This window comes from Scophthalmus maximus, chromosome 5, assembly GCF_022379125.1.
Source record: "Scophthalmus maximus strain ysfricsl-2021 chromosome 5, ASM2237912v1, whole genome shotgun sequence".
Taxonomy (NCBI): domain Eukaryota; kingdom Metazoa; phylum Chordata; class Actinopteri; order Pleuronectiformes; family Scophthalmidae; genus Scophthalmus; species Scophthalmus maximus.
Window position 1 is genome coordinate 28,142,501 of NC_061519.1, and position 27,526 is coordinate 28,170,026.

At 45.9% G+C, this 27,526-nt stretch overlaps 3 protein-coding genes across 7 annotated transcripts in view; 2 read left to right on the forward strand and 1 right to left on the reverse strand.

The window, feature by feature from the left end:
• LOC118311480 (inositol monophosphatase 1) overlaps window positions 1-6,926 on the forward strand; it is a 9,866-nt gene extending 2,940 nt beyond the window's left edge. Inside the window, exons 2-9 of the mRNA XM_035635389.2 lie at window positions 47-158; window positions 432-565; window positions 4,188-4,292; window positions 4,463-4,508; window positions 4,588-4,696; window positions 4,779-4,887; window positions 6,035-6,186; window positions 6,277-6,926. Of these exons, the coding sequence (XP_035491282.1) occupies window positions 99-158; window positions 432-565; window positions 4,188-4,292; window positions 4,463-4,508; window positions 4,588-4,696; window positions 4,779-4,887; window positions 6,035-6,186; window positions 6,277-6,455 (894 nt within the window). The 5' untranslated portion in view covers window positions 47-98 and the 3' untranslated portion in view covers window positions 6,456-6,926. The remainder of the gene's footprint in view (window positions 1-46; window positions 159-431; window positions 566-4,187; window positions 4,293-4,462; window positions 4,509-4,587; window positions 4,697-4,778; window positions 4,888-6,034; window positions 6,187-6,276) is intronic.
• Window positions 6,927-13,280: 6,354 nt separating this feature from the next.
• Window positions 13,281-18,555, forward strand: LOC118311087 (inositol monophosphatase 1). The gene is made up of 9 exons (XM_035634641.2): window positions 13,281-13,438; window positions 15,853-15,931; window positions 16,752-16,888; window positions 17,128-17,232; window positions 17,363-17,408; window positions 17,646-17,754; window positions 17,837-17,945; window positions 18,099-18,250; window positions 18,331-18,555. The coding sequence occupies exons 2-9, from the start codon at window positions 15,869-15,871 to the stop codon at window positions 18,456-18,458; spliced, it is 849 nt and encodes a 282-aa protein (XP_035490534.1). The 5' UTR covers window positions 13,281-13,438; window positions 15,853-15,868; the 3' UTR covers window positions 18,459-18,555.
• An 832-nt stretch (window positions 18,556-19,387) lies between these two features.
• On the reverse strand, window positions 19,388-27,471 carry si:dkey-181m9.8 (E3 ubiquitin-protein ligase RNF31). 5 transcript variants are annotated; one of them, XM_035634640.2, is made up of 18 exons: window positions 27,104-27,470; window positions 26,819-26,909; window positions 26,544-26,621; window positions 24,971-25,137; window positions 24,722-24,840; window positions 24,474-24,640; window positions 24,127-24,287; window positions 23,869-24,051; window positions 23,595-23,777; window positions 23,425-23,520; window positions 23,120-23,209; window positions 22,914-23,016; window positions 22,226-22,344; window positions 21,825-21,938; window positions 21,169-21,238; window positions 20,999-21,092; window positions 19,975-20,143; window positions 19,388-19,891 (listed from the first exon to the last, which is right to left on the reverse strand). In XM_035634640.2, exons 1-18 carry the CDS (start codon window positions 27,146-27,148, stop codon window positions 19,730-19,732), a joined length of 2,211 nt encoding a protein of 736 aa, XP_035490533.2. In that variant the 5' UTR covers window positions 27,149-27,470; the 3' UTR covers window positions 19,388-19,729. The 5 variants fall into 5 exon arrangements, with proteins under 5 accessions (XP_035490533.2, XP_035490531.2, XP_035490529.2 ...); XM_035634638.2 differs by having other exon boundaries at window positions 23,655-23,777; window positions 23,869-24,287; window positions 27,104-27,471; XM_035634636.2 differs by having other exon boundaries at window positions 20,999-21,086; window positions 23,869-24,287; window positions 27,104-27,471.
• Window positions 27,472-27,526: the final 55 nt, after the last annotated feature.

The following is a 27,526-nucleotide window of genomic DNA, read 5'->3' on the forward strand; positions in this document are numbered from 1 at the left end:
CTCTCTTTCTTTTCCATGTTTTTATATTTTTCATGTGTTATTTCAGATATTTTCTGACAGGACGTCTCACTCTGTCCAATTTTCTGCTGTCCATCATCATGGCCGACTGGACCGACTGTTTGAACTTCGGCGTCTCCATCGCCAAAGAGGCCAGTGAGGTAAGCTACCAATCAGAACACAGCACAGGCACAAAGCTCAGAGGTCACAGATACAGGTTCAGGGACGACCAATAACAGCGACACGCACACACACACACACACACACAGTCACACACACACACACACACACACACACCCACACACAAACAGTCACACATGATGATTGACGTGATGATGGTTTAAAATTAAGAAACTTTATTGAAAAGATGTTTGAAGAAGTTTGTAAACATTAAGAAACGTAAGAAACATAACGATGATGACGCTCGTCGTCAGATCGTCCTGTCGGCGTTACAGCTGCAGAAAGAAGTGAAACTGAAAAGTTCTCCAGCGGATCTGGTGACGGAGACGGATCAGAGGGTCGAGAGGATCCTGATCACGGCCATCAAGAACCGATATCCACTGCACAGGTTCTACTTTGTTCTGTTCTATTGTCTCGTGTTCTTCTCTGTTCTGTTCTGTCCCGGTTTGTTCTGTTCTGTTCTGTTCTGTTATGTTCCGTTCCGTTCCGTTCCGTTCTGTTCTGTTCTGTTCTGTTCTGTTCTGTTCTGTTCTACTCTGTTCTGTTCTGTTATGTTCTGTTCTGTTCTGTTCTACTCTGTTCTGTTCTGTTCTGTTCTGTTCTGTTCTACTCTGTTCTGTTCTGTTATGTTCTGTTCTGTTCTGTTCTACTCTGTTCCGTTCCGTTCTGTTCTATTCTACTCTGTTCTGTTCTGTTCTGTTCTGTTCTGTTCTGTTCTGTTCTACTCTGTTCCGTTCCGTTCTGTTCTATTCTACTCTGTTCTGTTCTGTTCTGTTCTGTTCTGTTCTGTTCTACTCTGTTCTGTTCTGTTATGTACTGTTCTGTTCTGTTCTGTTCTGTTCTGTTCTGTTCTACTCTGTTCTGTTCTGTTCTGTTCTGTTCTGTTCTGTTCTGTTCTGTTCTGTTCCGTTCCGTTCTGTTCTGTTCTGTTCTACTCTGTTCTGTTCTGTTCTGTTCTGTTCTGTTCTGTTCTGTTCTGTTCTGTTCCGTTCCGTTCTGTTCTGTTCTGTTCTACTCTGTTCTGTTCTGTTCTGTTCTGTTCTGTTCCGTTCCGTTCCGTTCTGTTCTGTTCTGTTCTGTTCCGTTCCATTCTGTTCTGTTCTGTTCTGTTCTGTTCCGTTCCGTTCCGTTCTGTTCTGTTCTGTTCTGTTCTGTTCTGTTCCGTTCCGTTCTGTTCTGTTCTGTTCTGTTCTGTTCCGTTCCATTCTGTTCTGTTCTGTTCTGTTCTGTTCTGTTCCGTTCCGTTCTGTTCTGTTCTACTCTGTTCTGTTCTGTTCTGTTCTGTTCTGTTCCGTTCCGTTCTGTTCTGTTCTGTTCTACTCTGTTCTGTTCTGTTCTGTTCTGTTCTGTTCTGTTCTACTCTGTTCTGTTATGTACTGTTCTGTTCTGTTCTGTTCTGTTCTGTTCTGTTCTACTCTGTTCTGTTCTGTTCTGTTCTGTTCTGTTCTGTTCTGTTCTGTTCTGTTCCGTTCCGTTCTGTTCTGTTCTGTTCTACTCTGTTCTGTTCTGTTCTGTTCTGTTCTGTTCCGTTCCGTTCTGTTCTGTTCTGTTCTGTTCTGTTCTGTTCTGTTCCGTTCCATTCTGTTCTGTTCTGTTCTGTTCTGTTCTGTTCCGTTCCGTTCCGTTCTGTTCTGTTCTGTTCTGTTCTGTTCCGTTCCGTTCCGTTCTGTTCTGTTCTGTTCTGTTCCGTTCCATTCTGTTCTGTTCTGTTCTGTTCTGTTCCGTTCCGTTCTGTTCTGTTCTGTTCTACTCTGTTCTGTTCTGTTCTGTTCTGTTCTGTTCCGTTCCGTTCTGTTCTGTTCTGTTCTACTCTGTTCTGTTCTGTTCTGTTCTGTTCTGTTCCGTTCCGTTCTGTTCTGTTCTGTTCTGTTCCGTTCCATTCTGTTCTGTTCTGTTCTGTTCCGTTCCGTTCTGTTCTGTTCTGTTCTACTCTGTTCTGTTCTGTTCTGTTCTGTTCTGTTCTGTTCCGTTCCGTTCTGTTCTGTTCTGTTCTACTCTGTTCTGTTCTGTTCTGTTCTGTTCTGTTCCGTTCCGTTCTGTTCTGTTCTGTTCTGTTCTGTTCCGTTCCATTCTGTTCTGTTCTGTTCTGTTCTACTCTGTTCTGTTCTGTTCTGTTCTGTTCCGTTCCGTTCTGTTCTGTTCTGTTCTGTTCTGTTCTGTTCTGTTCTGTTCTGTTCTGTTCTGTTCCGTTCCATTCTGTTCTGTTCTGTTCTGTTCTACTCTGTTCTGTTCTGTTCTGTTCTGTTCCGTTCCGTTCTGTTCTGTTCTGTTCTACTCTGTTCTACTCTGTTCTGTTCTGTTCTGTTCTGTTCTGTTCTGTTCTGTTCTGTTCTGTTCTGTTCTGTTCTGTTCTGTTCCGTTCCGTTCCGTTCTGTTCTGTGCTGTTCTACTCTGTTCTGTTCTGTTCTGTTCCGTTCCATTCTGTTCCGTTCCGTTCTGTTCTGTTCTGTTCTGTTCTGTTCCGTTCCATTCTGTTCTACTCTGTTCTGTTCTGTTCCGTTCCGTTCCGTTCATGTCTGTTCTGTTCTGTTCTGTTCTGTTCCGTTCCATTCTGTTCTGTTCTGTTCTACTCTGTTCTGTTCTGTTCTGTTCCGTTCCGTTCCGTTCCGTTCTGTTCTGTTCTGTTCTGTTCTGTTCTACTCTGTTCTGTTCTGTTCTGTTCTGTTCTGTTCCATTCTGTTCTACTCTGTTCTGTTCTGTTCCGTTCTGTTCTGTTCTGTTCCGTTCCGTTCCGTTCTGTTCTGTTCTGTTCTGTTCTACTCTGTTCTACTCTGTTCCGTTCTGTTCTGTTCTGTTCTGTTCTGTTCTGTTCTGTTCTGTTCTGTTCCGTTTTGTTCTGTTCTGTTCCGTTCCGTTCCGTTCCGTTCATGTCTGTTCTGTTCTGTTCTGTTCTGTTCCGTTCCGTTCCGTTCTGTTCTGTTCCGTTCCCTTCCGTTCCGTTCCGTTCTGTTCTGTTCTACTCTGTTCTACTCTGTTCTACTCTGTTCTGTTCTGTTCTGTTCTGTTCTGTTCTACTCTGTTCTGTTCTGTTCTGTTCTGTTCTGTTCCGTTCCCTTCCGTTCCGTTCCGTTCTGTTCTGTTCTTCTCTATTGTCTTGTGTTCTTCTCTGTTCTGTTCTGTTCTACTCTGTTCTGTTCTGTTCTGTTCTGTTCTACTCTGTTCTGTTCTGTTCTGTTCTGTTCTACTCTGTTCTGTTCTGTTCTGTTCTGTTCTACTCTGTTCTGTTCTGTTCTACTCTGTTCTGTTCTGTTCTGTTCTGTTCCGTTCCGTTCCGTTCCGTTCTGTTCTGTTCTGTTCTGTTCTGTTCTGTTCTACTCTGTTCCGTTCTGTTCTACTCTGTTCCGTTCTGTTCTACTCTGTTCCGTTCTGTTCTACTCTGTTCTGTTCTACTCTGTTCCGTTCCGTTCTACTCTGTTCTGTTCTGTTCTACTCTGTTCTGTTCTGTTCTGTTCTGTTCTGTTCTACTCTGTTCTGTTCTGTTCTGTTCTACTCTGTTCTGTTCTGTTCTACTCTGTTCTGTTCTGTTCTTTTCTGTTCTGTTCTGTTCTACTCTGTTCTGTTCTGTTCTGTTCTGTTCTACTCTGTTCTGTTCTGTTCTACTCTGTTCTGTTCTGTTCTGTTCTACTCTGTTCTACTCTGTTCTGTTCTACTCTGTTCTGTTCTGTTCTGTTCTGTTCTACTCTGTTCTGTTCTACTCTGTTCTGTTCTGTTCTGTTCTACTCTGTTCTGTTCTACTCTGTTCTGTTCTGTTCTGTTCTACTCTGTTCTGTTCTGTTCTGTTCTACTCTGTTCTGTTCTACTCTGTTCTGTTCTGTTCTGTTCTACTCTGTTCTACTCTGTTCTGTTCTGTTCTGTTCTGTTCTGTTCTGTTCTGTTCTGTTCCGTTCAGTCCTAGTCTGTTCTGTTCTGTTCTGTTCTGTTCTGTTCTGTTCTACTCTGTTCTGTTCTGTTCTGTTAGACAACAGCTGATCCATACTGAGGAGGATTAACCTGTGACCTCTGACCCTCAGGTTCATTGGGGAGGAGTCTGTAGCTGCAGGTGAGCGTGTGGAGCTGACGGACGCCCCAACCTGGATCATCGACCCGATCGATGGGACCGTTAACTTCGTCCACAGGTGAGAGGTTACACACACGCACATGCACACATGCACATGCGCGCACGCACACACAATGCAGCTGGAAGACCTTTAGTTTGATAAGGTGTATAACTTTAATAATGGAGGAAATGTTACTGTTGTCATTACTCAGAGAACCATCAGAATGATTTTGTTCTGTGTCTCGTCAGGTTTCCATTCGTCGCCATATCCATCGCATTCACCGTCAACAAGCAGGTAAACTCACCTGTGGGTCAGAGGTCAGAGGTCAGAGGAGCTCAGACTGACGTGTTGTTGTTGTTCTTGTTGTCGTCAGACGGAGTTCGGGGTCGTTTACAGCTGTGTGGAAGACAAACTGTTTTATGCTCAGAGAGGAAGAGGAGCCTTTCTGAACGGAGAACCGCTGCACGCCTCTGGACAGGAAGGTGACGTAACACGTGACATCACATCAACCCATTGGTCTGTTTGTCTGTTAGTGATTCTGACTGTTCTGTCTCCTCCAATCAGACGTCAGCAGGTGCGTGGTCGTGACGGAGATCGGGGCGGAGCGTGATGACCTCGCTCTGTCCACTATGACCTCCAACATCTTCAGACTGTTGAAACTTCCTGTACATGGGTGAGAATAGAAACAACAACACTGTAACACTGTAACACACTGAAGCACAACACTGTAACACTGTAAAACAACACAGTAACACACTGAGGCACAACAATGTAACACACTGAGGCACAGCACTGTAACACTGTAGCAAAATACTGTAACACACAACTGCAATACTGTAACACACGACTGTAACACAGTACGCACTGAGGCACAACACTGTAACACACTACTGTAACACTGTAACACACTGAGGCACAACACTGTAACACACTACTGTAACACACTGAGGCACAACATAGTAACACACTGAGGCACAACACTGTAACACACTACTGTAACACACTGAGGCAAAACACAGTAACACACTGAGGGACAACACTGTAACAAACTACTGTAACACTGTAACATTGTAACACACAAATGTAACACAACACTGTAACATGCTACTGTAACACGCGACTGTAACACAACACTAACACTGTAACACACGACTGTAACACGCGACTGTAACACAACACTAACACTGTAACACGCGACTGTAAGACAACACTAACACTGTAACACGCGACTGTAAGACAACACTAACACTGTAACACGCGACTGTAACACGCGACTGTAACACAACACTAACACTGTAACACGCGACTGTAACACAACACTAACACTGTAACACAAGACTGTAACACGCGACTGTAACACATGACTGTAACACTGTGACACACGACTGTTACACACGACTGCGACACTGTACACACAACTGTTAAACTGTGACACATGACTGTTACACGGTAACACAACCCTGTAACACATGACCGTAACACTGTGAGACACGACTGTTACACACGACTGCGACACTGTACACAGAACTGTTACACTGTGACACACGACTGTTACACTGTAACACAACCCTGTAACACACGACTTTAACACTGTTACACAACACTCTAACACACAACTGTAACACAACACTGTAACAGTAACAAAATGTTGTCTTCTGAGCTTCTGATGTTTGTTTCTTTGCTTCAACCCTCAGCTTTACGTCATTTGTGTGATTTGTGTTTCACGTGTTTCAGTGTCAAACTGTTTGTTCTTCAACATTGTCTTGGTATGTTTATTTGTTTGTTCTTTAACATTTTGTTCATATGTCTTTTGGTATTAGCGTCCGTGCGTTGGGGACGGCGGCAGTCGACATGTGTCAGGTAGCGACAGGTGGAGCTGATGCCTACTATCACATTGGAATGCACTGCTGGGACATCGCCGCGTCCGCCATCATCGTTCAGGAGGCTGGTGGTGTTGTCATGGATACAGATGGTCTGTATCTGATATATGTGATGTCATACCTCATTTGTGTGTATCTTCAGGGAACAGGACATCCTCTGATTAGTTCGTTTGTGTCCTCAGGCTCAGAGTTCGACATGATGTCCAGGAGAGTCATCGCTGCCAGCTCCTCAGCCGTGGCCAATCGTATCGCTCACGTGATCCAGGCATTTCCTTGTCGCCGGGACGATGACGACCCCTGCAGGTGTGTGTGTGGAGCGACAGGTGTGAACGACGTCGAGGAGAGAGGGCAGGAAGCGTAACGCAGGCATTTCTGATGAATTGACACTAATCCCAGCTCTTCTTCAGTTTGTAACATTTGAAGAAATGTGTTTCTGTTTACACTCATACGTCATAATGAACATTCATTATTATTTAGCTTTGCATAGCGTCATTAGCATTACATTATGTATAATGCGACATTTTATATGAGAAGTAATGTGTTAAACAACATTGTGAACATATACAAATGTTTCTCTTTCCAGTCTGAACATATTGATGTGAGAATGGTAATGTTAGCAAGTTTTATTAGCATGGTAATGTTAGCAGGTTTTAGTAGCATGGTAATGTTAGCAAGTTTTATTAGCATGGTAATGTTAGCAGGTTTTAGTAGCATGGTAATGTTAGCAGGTTTTATTAGCATGTTAATGTTAGCAGGTTTTATTAGCATGTTAATGTTAACAGGTTTATGTAAACACTTATGTCCTTTCGCAAATAAACCAGTTTAACAGTCATGTTGTGTTCAGGGACAAACTTTGTGTGTCTGGATATTTGTTGGTCTAAGATGCTGTTCAGGTTTCTGCTTCTGAGTTGTGACAGAGATTCTTCATCATCATCAACATCATTATTGTCTTTGTGATTTCATCTCCATGTCTCTAAATGAAAATGTGCAGTAACAAATATACAAACTGAGACAAACTGAGATGAGAAATGAGAGAGAACATAACTGTAAACAAACCAAACAAACAGTAAGTAACATCTAAATAAAATGAAACAGGAAATAACGACTAAATAAAAACAAACATACAGGAAGTAACACTAACATGAGGAAAATACAAGAAGAGAAAGTCAAATAAAAATAATAAGCACATCAGTTTATAAAGTATTATATATATTTTTTAAGAAGATAAATGTATTTTGTGTGAAGTTCTGAACTATAACATGCATGAAATAGGTCAGGGGGAAAAAGGGTGAGAAGGATACGACCCCTCTAGAAAGAAAATTTCATATTACATATTTAAAAGCATCAATCTGATGAATTTTGAGAGAAAAATCAAGCAGAATTACAAGACAGTATGAATGTACAACTTTAATAGTGCAATCTGCCGCAGAAGATGAATATGGGTGGGAAGGGGCAGGGGTTAGAGGGGTCTCATTTTTTCTTCTTTGCCTGGACCAGTGTCTCCATGGCCCGCTTTTGCTGTTTTGCCACGTCTCAGCCTTGCCCTCTTCTCTTCTTCAGCTGTCTGTCTTTTGTCAGGCTATTCCACTTTCGAAATCAGTGTCTTCTTTTCAGCTCCGAGTGCTTTGGTCTGCACGAGCGAACTGCGAGTACACTTCACAAACCAATCAGGTAGCAGTATTCCCCTACCTTCCCAGAGAGAAAAACTGGTGATGCGAGGCCCTTCGAGCTAATATTTCCATAATCTCGCGCTTGTAGAGTGAATGTTTTTATTGAATTCAAGGCTCCCTTCAGGCGCGCGCACATGTTCGCAGTTCATTGATAATCTCTGGTATACCTCCATGTCCCGTCCATACCCGCCCCACCAAAAAAATATTTTGTTTATCGGATCTACACGATTCACGTAGGTCACCTATTTTGGTTTCAAATCGGCGAATTTCGCCGAATGGTGAGTGATTTTCATGCCTGTATAAGTTCAATGAGCTTGTTGTGAAGAACTCAGACGATCATGTGAACATTAAGTTCTGATCCTGAATAAATCAGCTGTTCTGGTGCAGCTCTGATTCAATTCAATTCAATTCAATTCAATTCAATTCAATTCAATTTTATTTGTATAGCGCCATATCACAACATACATTGTCTCAAGGCACTTTACATAGTGAGGTCAATATTACAATATTACAGGGAAAACCCAACAAATCCCACAATGAGCAAAGCACTTGGCGACGGTCGAGAGAAAAAACTCTTTTAACAGGAAGAAATCTCTGACAGAACCAGACTCAGTTGTGGGCGGAGCTTCTGTCTGGACCGGTTGGGGTGAGGAGAGAGAGGAGAGAGAGGAGAGGGAGGGGGGAGAGAGGAGAGAGGAGAGAGAGGGGGAAGAGAGGAGAGAGGAGAGAGAGGAGAGAGAGGAGAGAGAGGAGAGAGAGGAGAGAGAGGAGGAAGAGAGGAGAGAGAGGAGAGAGGAGAGAGAGGAGAGAGAGGAGAGAGAGGAGAGAGAGGAGAGAGGAGGAAGAGAGGAGAGAGGAGAGAGAGGGTGAAGAGAGGAGAGAGGAGAGAGGAGAGAGGAGAGAGAGGGGGAAGAGAGGAGAGAGGAGAGAGAGGAGAGAGAGGGTGAAGAGAGGAGAGAGGAGAGAGGAGAGAGGAGAGAGGAGAGAGAGGAGAGAGAGGGGGAAGAGAGGAGAGAGAGGGGGGAGAGAGGAGAGAGGAGAGAGAGGAGAGAGAGGGGGAAGAGAGGAGAGGGAGGGGGGAGAGAGGAGAGAGGAGAGAGAGGAGAGAGAGGGGGAAGAGAGGAGAGAGAGGGGGGAGAGAGGAGAGGGAGGGGGGAGAGAGGAGAGAGGAGAGAGAGGAGAGAGAGGAGGAAGAGAGGAGAGGGAGGGGGGAGAGAGGAGAGAGGAGAGAGAGGAGAGAGAGGGGGAAGAGAGGAGAGAGGAGAGAGAGGAGGAAGAGAGGGTGAAGAGAGGAGAGAGGAGAGAGAGGGGGAAGAGAGGAGAGAGGAGAGAGAGGAGGAAGAGAGGAGAGAGGAGAGAGAGGAGAGAGAGGAGAGAGAGAGGAGAGAGAGGAGGAAGAGAGGAGAGAGGAGAGAGAGGAGAGAGAGGAGGAAGAGAGGAGAGAGAGGAGGAAGAGAGGAGAGAGGAGAGAGAGGAGGAAGAGAGGAGAGAGAGGGGGAAGAGAGGAGAGAGGAGAGAGAGGAGAGAGAGGAGGAAGAGAGGAGAGAGAGGAGGAAGAGAGGAGAGAGGAGAGAGAGGAGGAAGAGAGGAGAGAGAGGAGGAAGAGAGGAGAGAGAGGGGGAAGAGAGGAGAGAGAGGAAGAAGAGAGGAGAGAGGAGAGAGAGGAGGAAGAGAGGAGAGAGAGGAGAGAGAGGGGGAAGAGAGGAGAGAGGAGAGAGAGGAGGAAGAGAGGAGAGAGAGGGGGAAGAGAGGAGAGAGGAGGAAGAGAGGAGAGAGAGGGGGAGAGAGAGGGGGAAGAGAGAGGAGAGGTGGGAGGAAAGAGGGTGGGATGCGAGACAGTAGGAGAGAAGAGAGAGAGGACAGTTGTACAACCGCCGCTGTAATCTCTACCAGACTGATACTTATAATTAAAAAATACAATTATGTTGTTGTTATTATTAGTGATGATATTAATATTAATATTAATAATAGCAATAATAATGAGGGGTTTGGGTCCTGCAGCTCTGGGGTCAGAGAGACACTAGGAGAGATAGAAAACACAAACAGGGTCAGTGACATGTACTGTAAACATATCGGGGGATGGGGGGGTAGTATAACAGTTGCTTTAATTTCTACCAGACTGATACTTATAATTAGTGAAAACTGATACTTATAAATACAATGATGTTATTAATAATAATGATAGTAATAATAATAATGATGGGTTTGGATCCTGCAGATCTGGGGTCAGATCTACTAGGGGAGAGAAAACAGAGTTAGTGACATGTAATGTAGATACATGGGGGCAGAGAGAGAGAGAGAGAGAGAGAGAGAGAGAGAGAGAGAGAGAGATTGAAAAAGTGGGAGAAGGAGAGAGAGATAAAGAAAGAGAGAGGGAGAAGGAGAGAGAGATAAAGAGAGAGAGTGGGAGAAGGAGAGAGAGATAAAGAGAGAGAGAGAGAGAGAGAGAGATTGAAAAAGTGGGAGAAGGAGAGAGAGATAAAGAGAGAGAAAGAGGGAGAAGGAGAGAACGGGAGAGGGAGAAAGATGCTCATGATATAAGTTCCCCCAGCAGTCTAGGCTTATAACAGCATAATAAAGAAATGGTTTATTAAACACCTGAGCAGTTCTAACTATAAGCTTTATCAAAGAGGAAGGTTTTAAGTTTAACTTTAAATGTAGACAGGGTATCTGCATCCCTGACACAAACTGGGAGCTGGTTCCAGAGGAGAGGAGCCTGGTGGCTGAAGGCTCTGCCTCCCATTCTACTTTTACAGACTCTGGGAACCACAAGTCGTCCTGTGTTTACAGAGCGAAGTGATCTATTGGGATAATATGAAACTAGGAGCTCTGTAAGATATGATGGAGCTTGATTATTAAGGGCTTTGTAGGTTAGGATAAGTATTTTGAATTCTATTCTGAATTTTACAGGAAGCCAATGCAGAGATTCTAACACTGGAGAAATATGATCTCTTTTTCTAGTTCCTGTCAGAACTCGAGCTGCGGCATTTTGGATTAACTGGAGTCTTTTCACAGACTTATTGGGGAACATCCTGACAGTCATGAATTACAGTCGTCCAGTCTAGAAGTAACAAAAGCATGGACTAGTTTTTCAGCATCCTTTTGAGAGAGGATGTTTCTAATGTTCTTGATATTGCGCAGGTGAAAGAAGGCTGTCCTAGAGACTTGTTTTATGTGTCAAAGGACATGTCCTGGTCAAAGATAACTCCAAGGTTTCTCACAGTAGAGCTGGAGGCCAAGGTAATGCCATCCAAGGTAACTATATGATCAGATAATGTTTCTCTGAGGTGTTTAGGACCGAGTATAATGACCTCAGTTTTTTCTGAATTTAGAAGTAAAAAAATTATAAGTCATCCAGGCCTTTATGTCTTTAAGACAATCCAGAAGTTTGTCTACCTGATTAGTTTCATCTGGCTTTATAGATAAATACAGCTGGGTATCATCAGCGTAGCAATGGAAATTGATGTGGTGTTTTCTTATAATATTGCCTAAAGGAAGCATATATAGAGTGAAAAGTATCGGTCCCAGTACAGAACCTTGTGGTACTCCATGACTCACTTTTGTATGAATGGAAGATTTGTTATTAACGTTAACAAACTGAAATCTATCAGATAAGTAGGACTTAAACCATTCTAGTGCTGTTCCTTTAATCCCAATGTGTTCTAGTCTCTGTAACAAAATTTTGTGATCAATGGTATCAAATGCAGCACTAAGATCTAAAAGGACGAGAATAGAAACATATCCACTGTCTGAGGCCATGAGAAGGTCATTGGTAACCTTCAGTAGTGCTGTTTCTGTACTATGATGTTTTCTAAAACCTGACTGAAAGTCTTCAAGCAGACTATTCCTGTGTAAATAGTCACATAACTGGTTAGCAACAGTTTTTTCAAGGATTTTAGAGATAAAGGGGAGGTTTGATATGGGTCTATATTAAGCTAAGATATCTGGGTCCAGAGTCGGTTTTTTGAGCAGAGGTTTAACTACTGCCACCTTAAAGGCCTTTGGTACATAGCCTGTCAATATAGATAAATTGATCTGATCTAATATGGAATTATTAATTAAAGGTAATACATCCTTAAATAGCCTTGATGGAATAGGATCTAAAAGACAGGTTGATGACTTGGATGAAGTGACAAGTGAAGTCAGCTCAGCCAGATCTATAGGGGAGAAGCATTCTAAATATAAATTAGGCGATACTATTGGTTCAGAACCTACAGTACTGGACAGTGTGTCTATGCCATTAGTGGGAAGAAGCTGGTAAATTTTTTCTCTGATGGTAATAATCTTATTAGTAAAGAAGCTCATGAAATCATTGCTACTTAGAGTTGGAGGACTCGACTGTTCAGTAGAGCTTTTACTCTCTGTCAGCCTGGCTACAGTGCTGAAGAGGAATCTGGGGTTGTTTTTATTTTCCTCTATTAGTGAAGAAAAATAATTGGTTCTGGCATTTCGGAGGGCTTTCTTATATGTAATTAAACTATTTTTCCAGTCTAGGTGAGAATCATCTAGACTATTGGAACGCCACTTCCTTTCTAACCTACGTGACGTCTGTTTTAAAACACATGTCTGTGCATTAAACCATGGAGCTATCCTCCTAAGTTTGACTGTCTTCCTTTTTCAGAGGGGCGACAGTGTCAATTGTGGAACGTAGTCAGGCTGCTGCACTATCAACAACATCATCAATTTGTATGGGAGTAAAGTTTTGATAACGATCCTGCACTGTATCGACACATGGCAGTAGAGTAAATAACGAAGGAACTGTTTCTTTGAATTTACTAACAGAGTTTTCTGATAGACACCTGCTGCAATAGAACTTTTCTCCAAATTCAGTAAAGTTAATAATGGAGAATTCAAATGTAACTAAGTAGTGATCGGACAGAGGGTTTTGAGGAAATACTATTAGATTGTCAATGTCTATGCCATAGGTCAGAACGAGGTCGAGGTAGTGATTAAAACAGTGAGTGGGTTTGTTCACATGTTGAGTAAAACCAATTGAGTCTATGAGCGAATTAACGGCAGAACTAAGACTGTCGTTGGCAACATCCACATGAATGTTGAAGTCACCCACTATAATAACTGTATCTGTGCTAAGCACCAACTCAGATAAAAAGTCTGAAAATTCAGATAAAAATTCATCAGAGGGTTGATCACATCAACCCTCTGATGAAAGGAGCTTCAATGCTTCCTTGCCTATCTCCATTAGCAGAGGACACACTTGAGCTTCATACCGAAAGGAAAGGAGAAATAGACCCACAATTCATTGTGACAGCGATATTTAACGTGACGTGACATGTAAGAAACGTAAACGATTAAATCTGACGAAGAAGAAGAAGAAGAAGAGTATGAATATGATCCAGATGTCAGACCTCACCGAGCTTCAACTTGATCATAAATGACTGATGTTGAGTTTAGTTTCCGCCGGAAGCTGCGGGGTGATGTAGTTCCACTGACAGACCTACAGGAGGCAGCAGCGCTGGGATGCGGCTCCGCAGCTGAAGCAGCAGAAGAAGCAGCAGAAGAAGAAGAAGAAGAAGAAGAAGAAGAAGAAGAAGAAGAAGAAGAAGAAGAAGGAAAAAAAAAAAAAAACAACAACCCGGAAGTGTGGAAGCCGCTGACCGCTGCAGCAGCGCGAGCTCAGCTGACGTCGTGTTTGTTCAACCTCCATCGACCAGCGGTGAGTCACCAACGGTCCGGTTCGGTTCGGTTCCGTTCCGTCACCGAACTGCTGCTTTATGGCTTCGTGCTTATAAAACAGAGAACGGCGATACGTCGGCGTGGTTACGGGTCTCTGACGTCATCACGCACTGTCGGTTAATACGGCCAATTAACAATCTGTCAATCAATATGGATCATAAATATGTTCATCACGCTACGTTGTATCTTTGAGTTGGTCACTTCCTGGTTAGAGTCTCAAGTCTGTTGACTTCCTGTCTGTGGATTCATTTTCTCTACAGTCTGTTGTTCGTCTGTTGTTCTGTTCGTCTGTTGTTTTGTCTGTTGTTCGTCTGTGACACGTTGAGCCACCAGCTCTTTCTCTACATGAACTGATGTCGTCATGGTAACTGACGACATCACAGCCTGTCTGTGCTGCGAGTCGTCGTCTGTGATTTCATCTCTTCACAGCATCAACTTTTCGTCAGTCTCTCACGTTGGTCCGCCTCCTGAAGTGTCTCGCGTTGGTCCGCCTCCTGAAGTGTCTCGCGTTGGTCCGCCTCCTGAAGTGTCTCGTGTTGGTCTGCCTCCTGAAGTGTCTCGCGTTGGTCCGCCTCCTGAAGTCTCTCGTGTTGGTCTGCCTCCTGAAGTGTCTCGCGTTGGTCTGCCTCCTGAAGTGTCTCGCGTTGGTCCGCCTCCTGAAGTGTCTCGTGTTGGTCTGCCTCCTGAAGTGTCTCGCGTTGGTCTGCCTCCTGAAGTGTCTCGTGTTGGTCTGCCTCCTGAAGTGTCTCGCGTTGGTCCGCCTCCTGAAGTCTCTCGTGTTGGTCTGCCTCCTGAAGTGTCTCGCGTTGGTCCGCCTCCTGAAGTGTCTCGCGTTGGTCCGCCTCCTGAAGTCTCTCGTGTTGGTCTGCCTCCTGAAGTGTCTCGCGTTGGTCCGCCTCCTGAAGTGTCTCGCGTTGGTCCGCCTCCTGAAGTGTCACGTGTTGGTCCGCCTCCTGAAGTCTCTCGTGTTGGTCTGCCTCCTGAAGTGTCTCGCGTTGGTCCGCCTCCTGAAGTGTCTCGCGTTGGTCCGCCTCCTGAAGTGTCTCGCGTTGGTCCGCCTCCTGAAGTGTCTCGCGTTGGTCCGCCTCCTGAAGTCTCTCGTGTTGGTCCGCCTCCTGAAGTGTCTCGCGTTGGTCCGCCTCCTGAAGTGTCTCGCGTTGGTCCGCCTCCTGAATTGTCTCGCGTTGGTCCGCCTCCTGAAGTGTCTCGCGTTGGTCTGCCTCCTGAAGTGTCTCGCGTTGGTCCGCCTCCTGAAGTGTCTCGCGTTGGTCTGCCTCCTGAAGTGTCTCGTGTTGGTCTGCCTCCTGAAGTGTCTCGCGTTGGTCTGCCTCCTGAAGTGTCTCGCGTTGGTCCGCCTCCTGAAGTCTCTCGTGTTGGTCTGCCTCCTGAAGTGTCTCGCGTTGGTCCGCCTCCTGAAGTGTCTCGCGTTGGTCCGCCTCCTGTTGGTCCGCCTCCTGAAGTGTCTCGCGTTGGTCCGCCTCCTGTTGGTCCGCCTCCTGAAGTGTCTCGCGTTGGTCCGCCTCCTGTTGGTCCGCCTCCTGAAGTGTCTCGCGTTGGTCCACCTCCTGTTGGTCCGCCTCCTGAAGTCTCTGGCGTTGGTCCGCCTCCTGAAGTCTCTGGCGTTGGTCCGCCTCCTGAAGTCTCTCGCGTTGGTCCGCCTCCTGAAGTGTCTCGCGTTGGTCCACCTCCTGTTGGTCCGCCTCCTGAAGTGTCTCGCGTTGGTCTGCCTCCTGAAGTCTCTGGCGTTGGTCCGCCTCCTGAAGTGTCTCACGTTGGTCCGCCTCCTGAAGTGTCTCGCGTTGGTCCGCCTCCTGAAGTGTCTCGCGTTGGTCCGCCTCCTGAAGTGTCTCGCGTTGGTCCTCCTCCTGTTGGTCCGCCTCTTGAAGTCTCTCACGTTGGTCCGCCTCCTGAAGTCTCTCGCGTTGGTCCGCCTCCTGAAGTCTCTCGCGTTTGTCCGCCTCGCATTGGTCCGCCTCCTGAAGTCTCTCGCGTTGGTCCGCCTCCTGAAGTCTCTCGCGTTTGTCCGCCTCGCATTGGTCCGCCTCCTGAAGTCTCTCGTTGGGACCGAGTCTCTTCAACGCGCCATCACCTCGGAGGTTATGTCAGGATCGTTTGACTCGAGTCTGTTGTTGAATGTCACGACTCGTCTTTGTGTCGCTGTTGAACCTTGTGTCGTTTAGTCAGTCACAGTGTTGACGTCCTGTGTCCTCATGTCCGTCTCCGTCTCTTCTTCTGTGGTAGAAATGTGAGCTCATGTATAAATTTCTCATCATACTTTTTTATCCATTAAACAAATAATAATGTATTTTTCAAAATGTCATGAATTTGAGTGGGAATAAAATGATGTTAAAACATATTTTCATGTTATATAATCAGAGATTTTCTCTTTATAAGGAACTGCTCCTCTAACATGGACGACCTCTGGCAGGACGCCATGGACCACGCTGTCGCCATCGCACGGAAATCTGGACAGGTGAGTATATCTGATCACAAGTCAGGTGAGACGTCCTCGTCCTCCTGTCCTTCATCACAACAGACTGAGGACACATGAAGACAAGTAAGGACACGTGAAAACAAATGAAGACACTTGAAGAGATGAGGAGACGTGAAGACACATGAGGACATGAAGACACTTGAAGACACGTGAAGACAAGTAAGGACACGTGAAAACACATGAAGACCATTGAAGACATGAGGAGACATGAAGACACATGAAGACATGAGGACACGTGAAGCACGTCAGGACACATGAAGGCACATGAAGACACAAGGACACGTAAAGACACAAGGACATGTGAAGAAACATGAAGACACAAGAAATCGTGAGGACATGTGGAGTTTCCAGGGGTCATTAGACAGACATCAGATCCTTCAAGTGTGTGAAGCCTGTGTTCTGTGTCCTGATCAGCAAAGGGTGACTCTATGAGAACGAGACTTGATTCATAAACGTCAGTAACAGTTTATGGTTCATGATGTTCACGTTGTACATTATGGGCCAGTTACAGTCACATGACCATAAAGCACCGGATGTGTTGGAGAGTGGATACAGAGTGATTGACAGCTGGTACCATCCAATCGGTGCAGGTCACAGGTAAAACTCTGTCAGGCCACGTCCCCGCTCCTCCAAATAAGATTGCTTCTAGTTTAAAAAACCATGATGGCGCCGAACATAATCTACTGGAGGCGTCAACACGTCAGATTGTTGGTCTGAGGTTACTGATTCATCTGAGGTCACTGATCCATCTGTATATAATATATGTATGTATGTATGCATGTATGTATGTATTGATCAGATGGTGCGTGAGGCTCTGCGTGATGACAGGAAGGTGATGATGACAAAGAGTTCGTCCATCGACTTGGTGACACAAACTGACCAGAAGGTCGAGCAGCTCATCATCAAATCGGTGAAGGAGAAATTCCCCACACACAGGTAGGAAGCTACCCCCCCTCAGAATGTTACCGATAACTGATCAGTGTCACAGATCAATACTTCAATTGTCTTTTACTTTGTAAAAACTGAAGCAACATAAAATAATCAAGTTATGAAATAATATTTCACAGCTGATCAGTCGATTGATTTATTAATCAATACAAAATGAAGAAGCAATTAAGAGTTCATTTTAAAACAGATCACTGAGGTGTGTTTGTGTGTGCGTGCATGCGTTTCAGGTTCATAGGGGAGGAGTCAGTGGCTGCAGGTGAACCCTGTGACCTCACAGACTTTCCCACCTGGATCATCGACCCCATCGACGGGACAACCAACTTTGTTCACGCGTGAGTTGTTCAATGAAACTGTGACATCATCACCTCGTCATGTTTAAAGGTTCAGTTCAAAAACATGTTTGAAACGTGACCGTAAATGTGATGTCATTGATGACCTTAATGACCTTCATGTCTCTGACAGTTTCCCCTTCGTTGCTGTTTCCATTGGATTCTGTGTCAACAAACAGGTCAGCGTACACTTCACTACAGTACAACCCTGCTCACCTGTCATAGTGCTGTGAACCAGGAAGTGACTCCTCAACCCTGATGAGCTGGTAACCAGAAGCCTCAGCTGCACCATGAATGAAATAATGTGCAGTTACTAAATTAATTATAAATCTATACGCTCTGGTAACTATATAATTATAAATCTATAATTTCTGGTCACTATATATAATTATAAATCTATAATCCGTGTGTTGCAGTGCGAGTTCGGGGTCGTTTACAGTTGCCTGCAGGACCAGATGTTCACGGCCAGGAGGGGTCGGGGGGCGTTCTGTAACGGAGAGCCGCTGCAGGTTTCTACTGAGGAAGGTCTGTGAATGTTTCATCATCATTAACATATCAGTGATGTCACAGCACAAGAGTCTGACCTTTCACCTGTTGTGTCCGACAGACATCAGTCGTTCCATCATCGCCACAGAGTTCGGATCCAACAGAGAAACTGAAGCGATCGACAGAATGTTCTCCAGTCTGAGGAAGATCGTCTGCATCCCGGTGCAGGGGTACGAGTACAAGTACTAACGAGTATTTCTGCCAAGTCCTGCTGAGTACTGCGTCTGAGTACTGCTTCTGAGTAGTACTGCTGCTGAGTACTGCTGCTGCTGAGTACTATCAGTAGTACTGCAGTGTGAGCACCTGACTACTTGTGTTTCCAGGGTTCGCAGCGCAGGAAGTGCAGCGGTCAACATGTGTCTGGTTGCGTCCGGCTGTGTGGAAGCGTACTATGAGATCGGGATCCACGTGTGGGATGTGGCGGCCGGTTCACTCCTGGTCACTGAGGCCGGCGGCGTCCTGATGGACGTGGAGGGTAAATATGTTGAACATGTAACCCAACAGCTCAGCGTTGGTTCTGATGATCGGTGTGTTCAGTCTGTACTCTGTGTTCAGGAGGAGTCGTGGACCTGATGTCTCGCAGAATCATCGCTGCCAACAACAGAACCCTCGCAGAGAGGATCGTCAAGGAGATCGACTCCTTCAGTCCGACCAGAGACGACGCCCCGCTGCCGAAACAGTGAAGAGCTGAAGTGCATTGTGGGGGATAGAACAGATTTAAATTGTCGCTTTGAGATAGTCTATAAAGTTTGTGATAAATAAAGTTAAAAGGAATCAAAATGTGTCTGATGTCACATTAAATTAATCCATTATCTATATCCATCCATTATCTATATACATCCATTATCTTTCCATCCATTATCTGTACAGCTTTAGAGCCAATCCCAGTTGACGGGCAGGAGGCGGGTTCACCCTGGACAGATCGCCAGCCAATCGCAGGGCAACATTCACACATATGGTCATGTAGTCTCCAGTGAACCCACATGTATTTGGACTGTGGACCCAGAGAACCAGGAGAGAACCAACGCAGACATGGAGAACATGCAGACTCCACACAGAGAGGCCCTGACATCAAACCCAGTTCATTCAAATCCTCATGAGACCAGAAGCAGAACCACGTGGTTCACAACCAGCTGATCAGTAGGTCTTTTCTAGTCTTATCGACTCAAAGATCTGTAATCGCATTCAGACAGAACTGTAGGAACTGGGATTTGAACCATTGACCTTTTGTTTAGTGGACAACAGGCCAACCAGCGAGTTGTCTGTGAACAGTGTTCAGGCCTTGGTTGTCGTGGTGTAAACCCCGCCCATTATCACAATCTGTCGGAGGGAAAATAACTTCCCATTGGTGGAGATCCAGACCGAGGAGAGCAAATGAAAAGAACTACCAGAATTCATCTGGGTCGCAGGCTATCGATAGGTAGGTTGGATTAGAAGTCCGGTTCAAAAGTGTGGACTTGTGAGAAACTTGAGTAGAAGACAGAAGGTTCCTATCTGTGACCCGGGTTCCTGTCAGCAGCTGCTGGTGGACTGTGGTTGTTTACAGATGTTTACAGATGTTTCTGACCGACTTTTACACAGTTTAATGATAAAGGTTGTCATGGAAACAAGATTAGTTTGAGATTCACATTTATTGAAACTGTTAAAGTGCAGAAGATCCAACACCCGTCCCAGTCTTCGTTAACACATGCTAACTAGTGCTAACAAGTGCCCACTATGCCTGTTAGCATTGTTAGCTCGTTATGGTAACTCGTTAACATTCAGCAACATTCAGCAACATTCAGCATTAACTCTGATTGGCTGCTTGGCTTCTCTTTGGTCCATGTTATTATTTTTCTTCTAATTGTTTCTCTGGCTGTGTTTCTATGATGACAAGTGAGCCAATCAGAAGCCGCCAGCTGCCTGGTGATGTCACTAACCATGTCAGTTTGTTAGTTCACCACTGGAAGTAAAGTCAGTGGTTGCTATGGTGACAGAGCACTGCCATCTGATTGACTGCCGTGTTGGGAGGGGACGGAGCTCCAGTCGTCACAGCAGAGGTCAGAGGGTAGAAGTCATTGTTGAGTTTGAGCGGCGAGCGTCTTTGGTTCCTGAGAGGAACTCGATTGGTCAGAGTCTAAAGAAGAGACAGAATCCTACACTGTGATTGGCTGGAAGGAGAGTGAACAGGAAGTGAATGTATCATCTGACATCACTGACCAGACGGAGACGGCGGATGTACAGCGGCTCGGCTTCGTCTGGTTTCCTGGTTGGCATGTCAACATGCCAACGCTGCAGCTCTGCCATCAACTCTGACAGACTAAAGAGGACTGCAGGGTCGGCACGGCAACGGTTGATCAACTCCACCAAACGCTCCTTATAGTGCACCCTGCCGGAACAGACGGGTGGAGACAGTTCACGTGATCAGGAGACCAACACAGTAGTTTGTTACTGGGATCAGACTGGTGGTTTGTAGTTTATAACTGGGATCAGACTGGTAGTTTGTAGTTTCTTACTGGGATCAGGTTTGTTAAAGGGGATCAGACTGGTGGTTCGTAGTTTGTTACTGGGATCAGGTTTGTAAATGGGATCAGACTGGGGGTTTGTAGTTTGTTACTGGGATCAGGTTTGTTACTGGGATCAGACTGGTGGTTTGTAGTTTGTAACTGGGATCAGACTGGTAGTTTGTTACTGGGATCAGGTTTGTTAATGGGATCAGACTGGTGGTTTGTAGTTTGTTTATGGGATCAGACTGGTAGTTTGTAGTTTGTTACTGGGATCAGGTTTGTTAAAGGGGATCAGACTGGTGGTTTGTAGTTTGTTAATGGGATCAGACTGGTGGTTTGTAGTTTGTTAATGGGATCAGACTGGTAGTTTGTAGTTTGTTACTGGGATCAGGTTTGTTAATGGGGTCAGACTGGTAGTTTGTAGTTTATTACTGGGATCAGGTTTGTTAATGGGATCAGACTGGTGGTTTGGAGTTTGTTACTGGGGTCAGACTTGTAGTTTGTTACTGGGATCAGGTTTGTTAATGGGATCAGACTGGTGGTTTGTAGTTTATAACTGGGATCAGACTGGTAGTTTGTAGTTTATAACTGGGATCAGACTGGTAGTTTGTAGTTTGTTACTGGGGTCAGACTTGTAGTTTGTTACTGGGATCAGGTTTGTTAATGGGATCAGACTGGTGGTTTGTAGTTTGTTACTGGGGTCAGACTGGTAGTTTGTAGTTTGGTGCTGGGCGTACTGGCAGGATCCTCTGTGTTCAGCAGGTCGTCCGCAGGACTCCTCCCGTCTGCTGCCGGCGTCTCTCAGCTCCAAAACCAAACACACACCTGAAACTGAACTGGAGTCAGTCAAAGTTTATACTGTTAAGTTCTACTGTTAACTTCTACAATGAGGGAGAAAACACCTCACCTGTCACACTAGTGTCAGGCGATGAGCTGTCATTGGCTGATTCCAACCAGGAAGGAGACACTCTGTAATACTGAGAGACAAGAAACTCAGTCCCCACGTCAGGTGTGTGTCTCAGTGTGTGTGTGGGTGTGTCTCTCAATGTGTGTCTCAGTGTGTGTGTGTGTGTGTGTGTCTCAATCTGTGTCTCAATGTGTGTCTCAGTGTGTGTGTGTGTGTGTGTGTGTGTGTCTCATTGTGTGTCTCAATGTGTGTCTCAGTGTGTGTGTGTGTGTGTGTGTCTCATTGTGTGTCTCAATGTGTGTCTCAGTGTGTGTGTGTGTGTGTGTGTGTGTGTGTGTGTGTGTGTGTGTCTCTAAGTGTGTGTCTCAATGTGTGTCTCAGTGTGTGTCTCAATGTGTGTCTCAGTGTGTGTGTGTGTGTGTGTGTGTGTCTCAGTGTGTGTCTCAATGTGTGTCTCAGCGTGTGTGTGTTTGTGTCTCAATGTGTGTCTCAGTGTGTGTGTGTGTCTCAGTGTGTGTCTCAGTGTGTGTGTGTGTGTGTGTATATATATGTATGTGTGTGTGTGTCTCAGTGTGTGTGTGTATATATATGTATGTGTGTGTGTCTCAGTGTGTGTGTGTGTGTGTCTCAATGTGTGTGTCTCAGGTGAGTCTCACCTGTAGCAGCAGGTGTAGGCGGGTCACGCTCCAGTCCCTCAGGTGGTACAGACAGTCTCTGGGGTGGTGGGCATGAAGACCTTTGGTTCCACAGTCGGCAGAGAACCCACAGGCCTGAGAGTTTTTAAAATAAAATGTTTTATAACTACAGAACCTGACAGTTGAACCATAACAGTAGAACATTACACTAGAACATGACAGTGGAACATTACAGTAGGACATTACAGTAAAACATGACAGTAGAACATTACAGTAAAACCATAACAGTAGAACATGACAGTAAAACCTGACAGTAGACTATGACAGTAGAACATGACAGTAAAACCTGACAGTAGAACATGACTGTAGAACACTAAAGTAGAACCTGACAGTAGGACCTGACAGTAGAACAGCAGACTCACGGTTCCTTGGGTGAAGGTCTGACTGCAGCCTCCACAGAACTGATGCTGACACTGGCTGCAGGTGAAGTGGAGACAACCTCCTCTGGACAGACTGAAGATCAACTGACACCTGGGACACTCTGACACACACACACACACACACACACACACACACACACACACACACACACACACACACACACACACACACACACACACACACACACACACACACACACACACACACACACACACACACACACACACACACACACACACACACACACACACACACACACACACACACACACACACACACACTAAACTGAATCACAACTGAATGCTGGATATTACCCATGATCTTCTGCTTCCTGAACCTGAAGAGCTGCTGCTGAATGTTTTAGTGAACTGATCTACTGAGTCTGACTGTCACTTCTACTGACAGGAGGCAGCAGCGCCCCCTGCTGCCTCACCTGCTCACCACAGTCACAAAGAGACGTGTTCACACTCACTGAAACATCAACAGCTCAAGTTGATTTAAGACAATGAAGAACAATGTGTCAGAGTCCAGAACTTTGACCTTAGAACTTAGAACTGCTGTGTTGGATGTGATGTGAAACCTGATCGGGATCAACAGAAGAAACCAGATTGACTTGGGAACCAGAGAGTAACCGGAGAAGTTATGGTTCTGCTGGTTCTGTGTTCGTACCAATGCAGTTGAAGCTGAGCAGGGCGGAGCTGTGGACCGGACGGTTCTGCTGCTGCCACAGTCTGAACTGCTCACAGGACTGATCCTGATGCTCAGGAGACCACTGAGGAACCGACAAGTCACATGATCTGAGAACATGACATCACACTGTGTGTGTGTGTGTGTGTGTGTGTGTGTGTGTGTGTGTGTGTGTGTGTGTGTCTTACTGGTGATCTGCACTGAGAGCAGGTACTCTTCTTACAGCTGGGACAGTCCATCCTCAACCTGTCCGTTTCATGAAGCATCCCGAACGAACACTGTAACACACACATGAAACAGGATCAAGGTCTAGATCAGGATCAGCAGCTTCAGGACTTTTTAACTTGGCAGAACTTTACATTCACACAGACCAACAAGAAACTAGAGGAGAGAATATGTTTCCTCTAATGAGACGTTGACAGACAGGAAGCAGAAGAAAACATCAGATGTTTGAATGGTTCATAATTTATTGATTATATATTGATGATCTTACGTGAGCACACCAGCAGAAGTTCGTCATCTCCTGCAGAGCTCGATCTCTGAGTTTCCTCTGGAAGAGTTCGTGGACCTGAGGCAAGAAGTGACGGATCTGCACAAACACATTGTTCATATTAATGAATTATTATTCATAATAATATAATAATTAATTTCTAAATAGATCACCTGAGTGTCCAGCAGGTTGAAGTACTCCATGGACTCCTCCACCCCCCCCTGACCGCTGACCTCAGGTCGGCCACACTGAGGACAGACCAGCTGATCGATGCTTCGCTCTTTAATGGCCGACGAGAAAAACGTCTTGAAACACGCATGACACAGGAAACAGGAGCAGTGAGTCATCGTGATGATCTGCAGGAAATACACGGAGAAGAAGAAGCTGAGGTAGAATCTGATCCAGAACACAACACAGACAGAGAAGCTCTCTGATTGGTCGACTCACCTTGCTGAAGGTCACCTGGTCCTGACAGATGGGGCAGCAGTGAGTCAGGAACCTGAGGGCTGACGGAAGGTCTCTGTTGAGTTGGACTGCCTCCATGACATCACCGGGGCTGAAGCTCCGCCCCTCCATCGCCAACAGAGACAGGAAGATGGCGGCCTGGTCTGGAGGGAGATGGGCCGCTATCTGAGGGGGGCAGAGGAAAACTGAGACCACCTGAAACACAAGAGATGGACCGAGACCTGCTGTGGTCCTCCTCACCTCCATGTGGCCCGCTCCAACTGCTGGTGCTGGTCCAAAACCCGCTTTGTGTCTGTCTCTGGTGGCTACTGATTGGCCCATCTGAACATGTGAGTCACCCAGCTGACCTCTCCTGGACTCCAGTGTCATAGCCCCCATTGCCCTGCTGAGAGGCTGGACACCTGCAGGGACCAGAACCAGGTGGAGTCGGGTCAGTCTCCTCCAGGTCACATGACCAAGTGTCCATGAGCAGGACACTGAACCTCAAACTGCCCCTAAGGACGTGTGTGTGTGTGTGTCTTTGTGTGTGTGTGTGTGTGTGTATGTGTGTGTGTGACGGAGGTTCTGGACTTCATGATGACGCTCACCTGAGGAGGACGAGGAGCTTAGGAAAGGGTTGCTGTTGGAGGAGGAAGGAGGAGGAGCACTGAAGTCGATGCCCCACAGCTCCTCAGTGTACGATCTCCTCACCTCCCTGCTCTGCTCCCATTGGCTGGCTGAGGAGAGGGGGGGGGAGGAGGAGGGATGAAGGAGGCTGCAGGAGGAGAAAACTGAATTTTAGAAGTTGGATTATCACCAAGAATCATTGTTACATGTAACGAGCAGCAGCCTTTACCTGTCTGACTGTCCACCTAGCGGGGGCGGGGCTTGTTTAGGACACCTGGCATAAAGGGGTGTGTCCACCTGGAAGGCCCGCCTCATTTCTGACACAAGCAGTGATAGGTCGGACACACCCTGACACAAAGTGACATCAACATTTTTTATATTTAAATGGGAAATGTTCAATAAAGTTTAGAACTTCTGAATTTTCATTCACTCAGTGTTTCACTTTGGGTCACACACACAATCACACACACACACTTACATGGGTCCAGGTCTCCAGTACGGTCAGACTGATGTTGCCGGATCTGTCCACACAGGGACAGGATGGGTTCATCACCATGGAGAAAGATGGACAGACGTAGCACCGAGGACGGGAAGCCGGGTGCGTCTCGTGAAGCCAGATGCACACTGGGATATTGTACTCACTTCCTGTTAGAGGCATAAATCACAGATGAGTCAACAGAACCAGACTGATCCGACTATGATTTGGGCTCTGACCATGAAAGCCTCTATTGCAGAACATGAGAATTATGAATAAATGTTTAGGTATTTGATGTGGACCATCTGATGTGGTCTGATGTGTTGTAAGGTGGTCTGATGTGGTCTGATGTGGTGTAAGGTGGTCTGATGTGGTCTGATGTTGTGTAAGGTGGTCTGATGTGGTCTGATGTGGTGTAAGGTGGTCTGATGTGGTCTGATGTTGTGTAAGGTGGTCTGATGTGGTCTGATGTTGTGTAAGGTGGTCTAATGTGGTCTGATGTGGTGTAAGGTGGTCCGATGTGGTCTGATGTGGTGTAAGGTGGTCTGATGTGGTCTGATGTGGTGTAAGGTGGTCTGATGTGGTCTGATGTTGTGTAAGGTGGTCTGATGTTGTTTAAGGTGGTCTGATGTGGTGTAAGGTGGTCTGATGTTGTGTAAGGTGGTCTGATGTGGTGTAAGGTGGTCTGATGTGGCCTGATGTTGTGTAAGGTGGTCTGATGTTGTGTAAGGTGGTCTGATGTGGTCTGATGTTGTGTAAGGTGGTCTGATCTTGTGTAAGGTGGTCTGATGTGGTGTAAGGTGGTCTGATGTGGCCTGATGTTGTGTAAGGTGGTCTGATGTTGTGTAAGGTGGTCTGATGTGGTCTGATGTTGTGTAAGGTGGTCTGATGTTGTCTGGTGTGGTCTGATGTGGTCTGATGTTGTGTAAGGTGGTCTGATGTGGTGTAAGGTGGTCTGATGTGGTCTGATGATGTGCAAGGTGGTCTGACGTGGTCTGATGTTGTGTACGGTGGTCTGATGTGGTCTGATGTGGTGTAAGGTGGTCTGATGTGGTCTGATGTGGTGTAAGGTGGTCTGATGTGGTCTGATGTGGTGCAAGGTGGTCTGATGTGGTCTGATGTGGTGTAAGGTGGTCTGATGTTGTGTAAGGTGGTCTGATGTTGTGTAAGGTGGTCTGATGTGGTGTAAGGTGGTCTGATGTGGTCTGATGTGGTGTAACGTGGTCTGATGTGGTCTGATGTGGTCTGATGTGGTGTAAGGTGGTCTGATGTGGTCTGATGTTGTGTAAGGTGGTCTGATGTGGTGTAAGGTGGTCTGATGTGGTGTAAGGTGGTCTGATGTGGTCGCATGTGGTGTAAGGTGGTCTGATGTGGTCTGATGTGGTGTAAGGTGGTCTGATGTGGTCGCATGTGGTGTAAGGTGGTCTGATGTGGTCTGATGTGGTGTAAGGTGGTCTGATGTGGTCTGATGTGGTGTAAGGTGGTGTAGGGTGGTCTGATGTGGTCAGATGTGGTGTAGGTTGGTCTGATGTGGTCAGATGTGGTGTAAGGTGGTCTGGGGCTGAGCCTTAGTCACCTGTGGTCTCACCTTCAAAGTTAACAGGAAGTGTCCCGGCCAGGTAAACCAGCTTCTTCTTCTCATTGTTTGGAAAACCTGCAAACAGCAGCTTCATTAACCAACGATCGACGATCAATGATTAATTATCAATTATTGATTGATAGATTGGCAATAAAATCTGATCCAGATCAGGGAGGAACCACAAGGACCTGATCCTGAAGACGCCTGGTCTTTTATTTCAAATAACATGCTTTAATTGTGAAACAGACCGGAAGTACCCGTTTGATACTCACAGTAAAAATCCACATAGAGACGAAGATCAGAGTAAAGAGCGCGAACCATCTGCAGGTCACAGCGGGTCTCCACCGGAAACACGTACCGACACTGAGACAGGAGGCGGCTGTTAGCATGTGGCTAACTGCACGAGCTAAGACAAGCTAACAGTTTCAAAGACAAGCTAACAGTTTCAATGGTCCTCAATGGAGCTGCCCCATTAGCTTCACATACAGCTGAAGTGAAACGTCGAAGTGTTTTCGGACAAATAAAGTTACATTTAAAGGTTTAAAGTTCAGTCTCACTTCCGCCAGAGTCCGAAGCTCCTCCTCCGCGATCACCCGAGGCATTTCATCCACAAACTGCGAACATTCACCGGCTAACGTGTCAACAGGCTAAAAAGTCAACAAGCTAACGTGTCAACAGGCTAACAAGTCAACAAGCTAACGTGTCAACAGGCTAACAAGTCAACAAGCTAACGTGTCAACAGGCTAAAAAGTCAACAAGCTAACATGTCAACAGGCTAAAAAGTCAACAAGCTAACGTGTCAACAGGCTAAAAAGTCAACAAGCTAACGTGTCAACAGGCTAACAAGTCAACAAGCTAACGTGTCAACAGGCTAACAAGTCAACAAGCTAACAGCTGTCGTCCGGCGAGATCATGAAAATACGACACGCCCACTTCTGCCTCCAGCTTTTCAAATTAAGAGACAACGCTCTGACGTATCA

What these genes read in the sequence shown, in the direction of transcription:
- LOC118311087 (XM_035634641.2), top strand. Translation starts at nt 15,869, where the DNA reads ATGGACGACCTCTGGCAGGACGCCATGGACCACGCTGTCGCCATCGCA. An exon ending in GATTCTGTGTCAACAAACAG is followed by an intron (nt 17,409 to 17,645) that starts GTCAGCGTACAC and finishes CGTGTGTTGCAG; the next exon opens with TGCGAGTTCGGGGTCGTTTA. An exon ending in GTCTGCATCCCGGTGCAGGG is followed by an intron (nt 17,946 to 18,098) that starts GTACGAGTACAA and finishes TTGTGTTTCCAG; the next exon opens with GGTTCGCAGCGCAGGAAGTG.
- si:dkey-181m9.8 (XM_035634635.2), bottom strand. Translation starts at nt 27,148, where the DNA reads ATGCCTCGGGTGATCGCGGAGGAGGAGCTTCGGACTCTGGCGGAA. An exon ending in GCTCTCAGTGCAGATCACCA is followed by an intron (nt 23,017 to 23,119) that starts GTAAGACACACA and finishes TCGGTTCCTCAG; the next exon opens with TGGTCTCCTGAGCATCAGGA. An exon ending in GCCTACACCTGCTGCTACAG is followed by an intron (nt 21,239 to 21,824) that starts GTGAGACTCACC and finishes CTTGTCTCTCAG; the next exon opens with TATTACAGAGTGTCTCCTTC.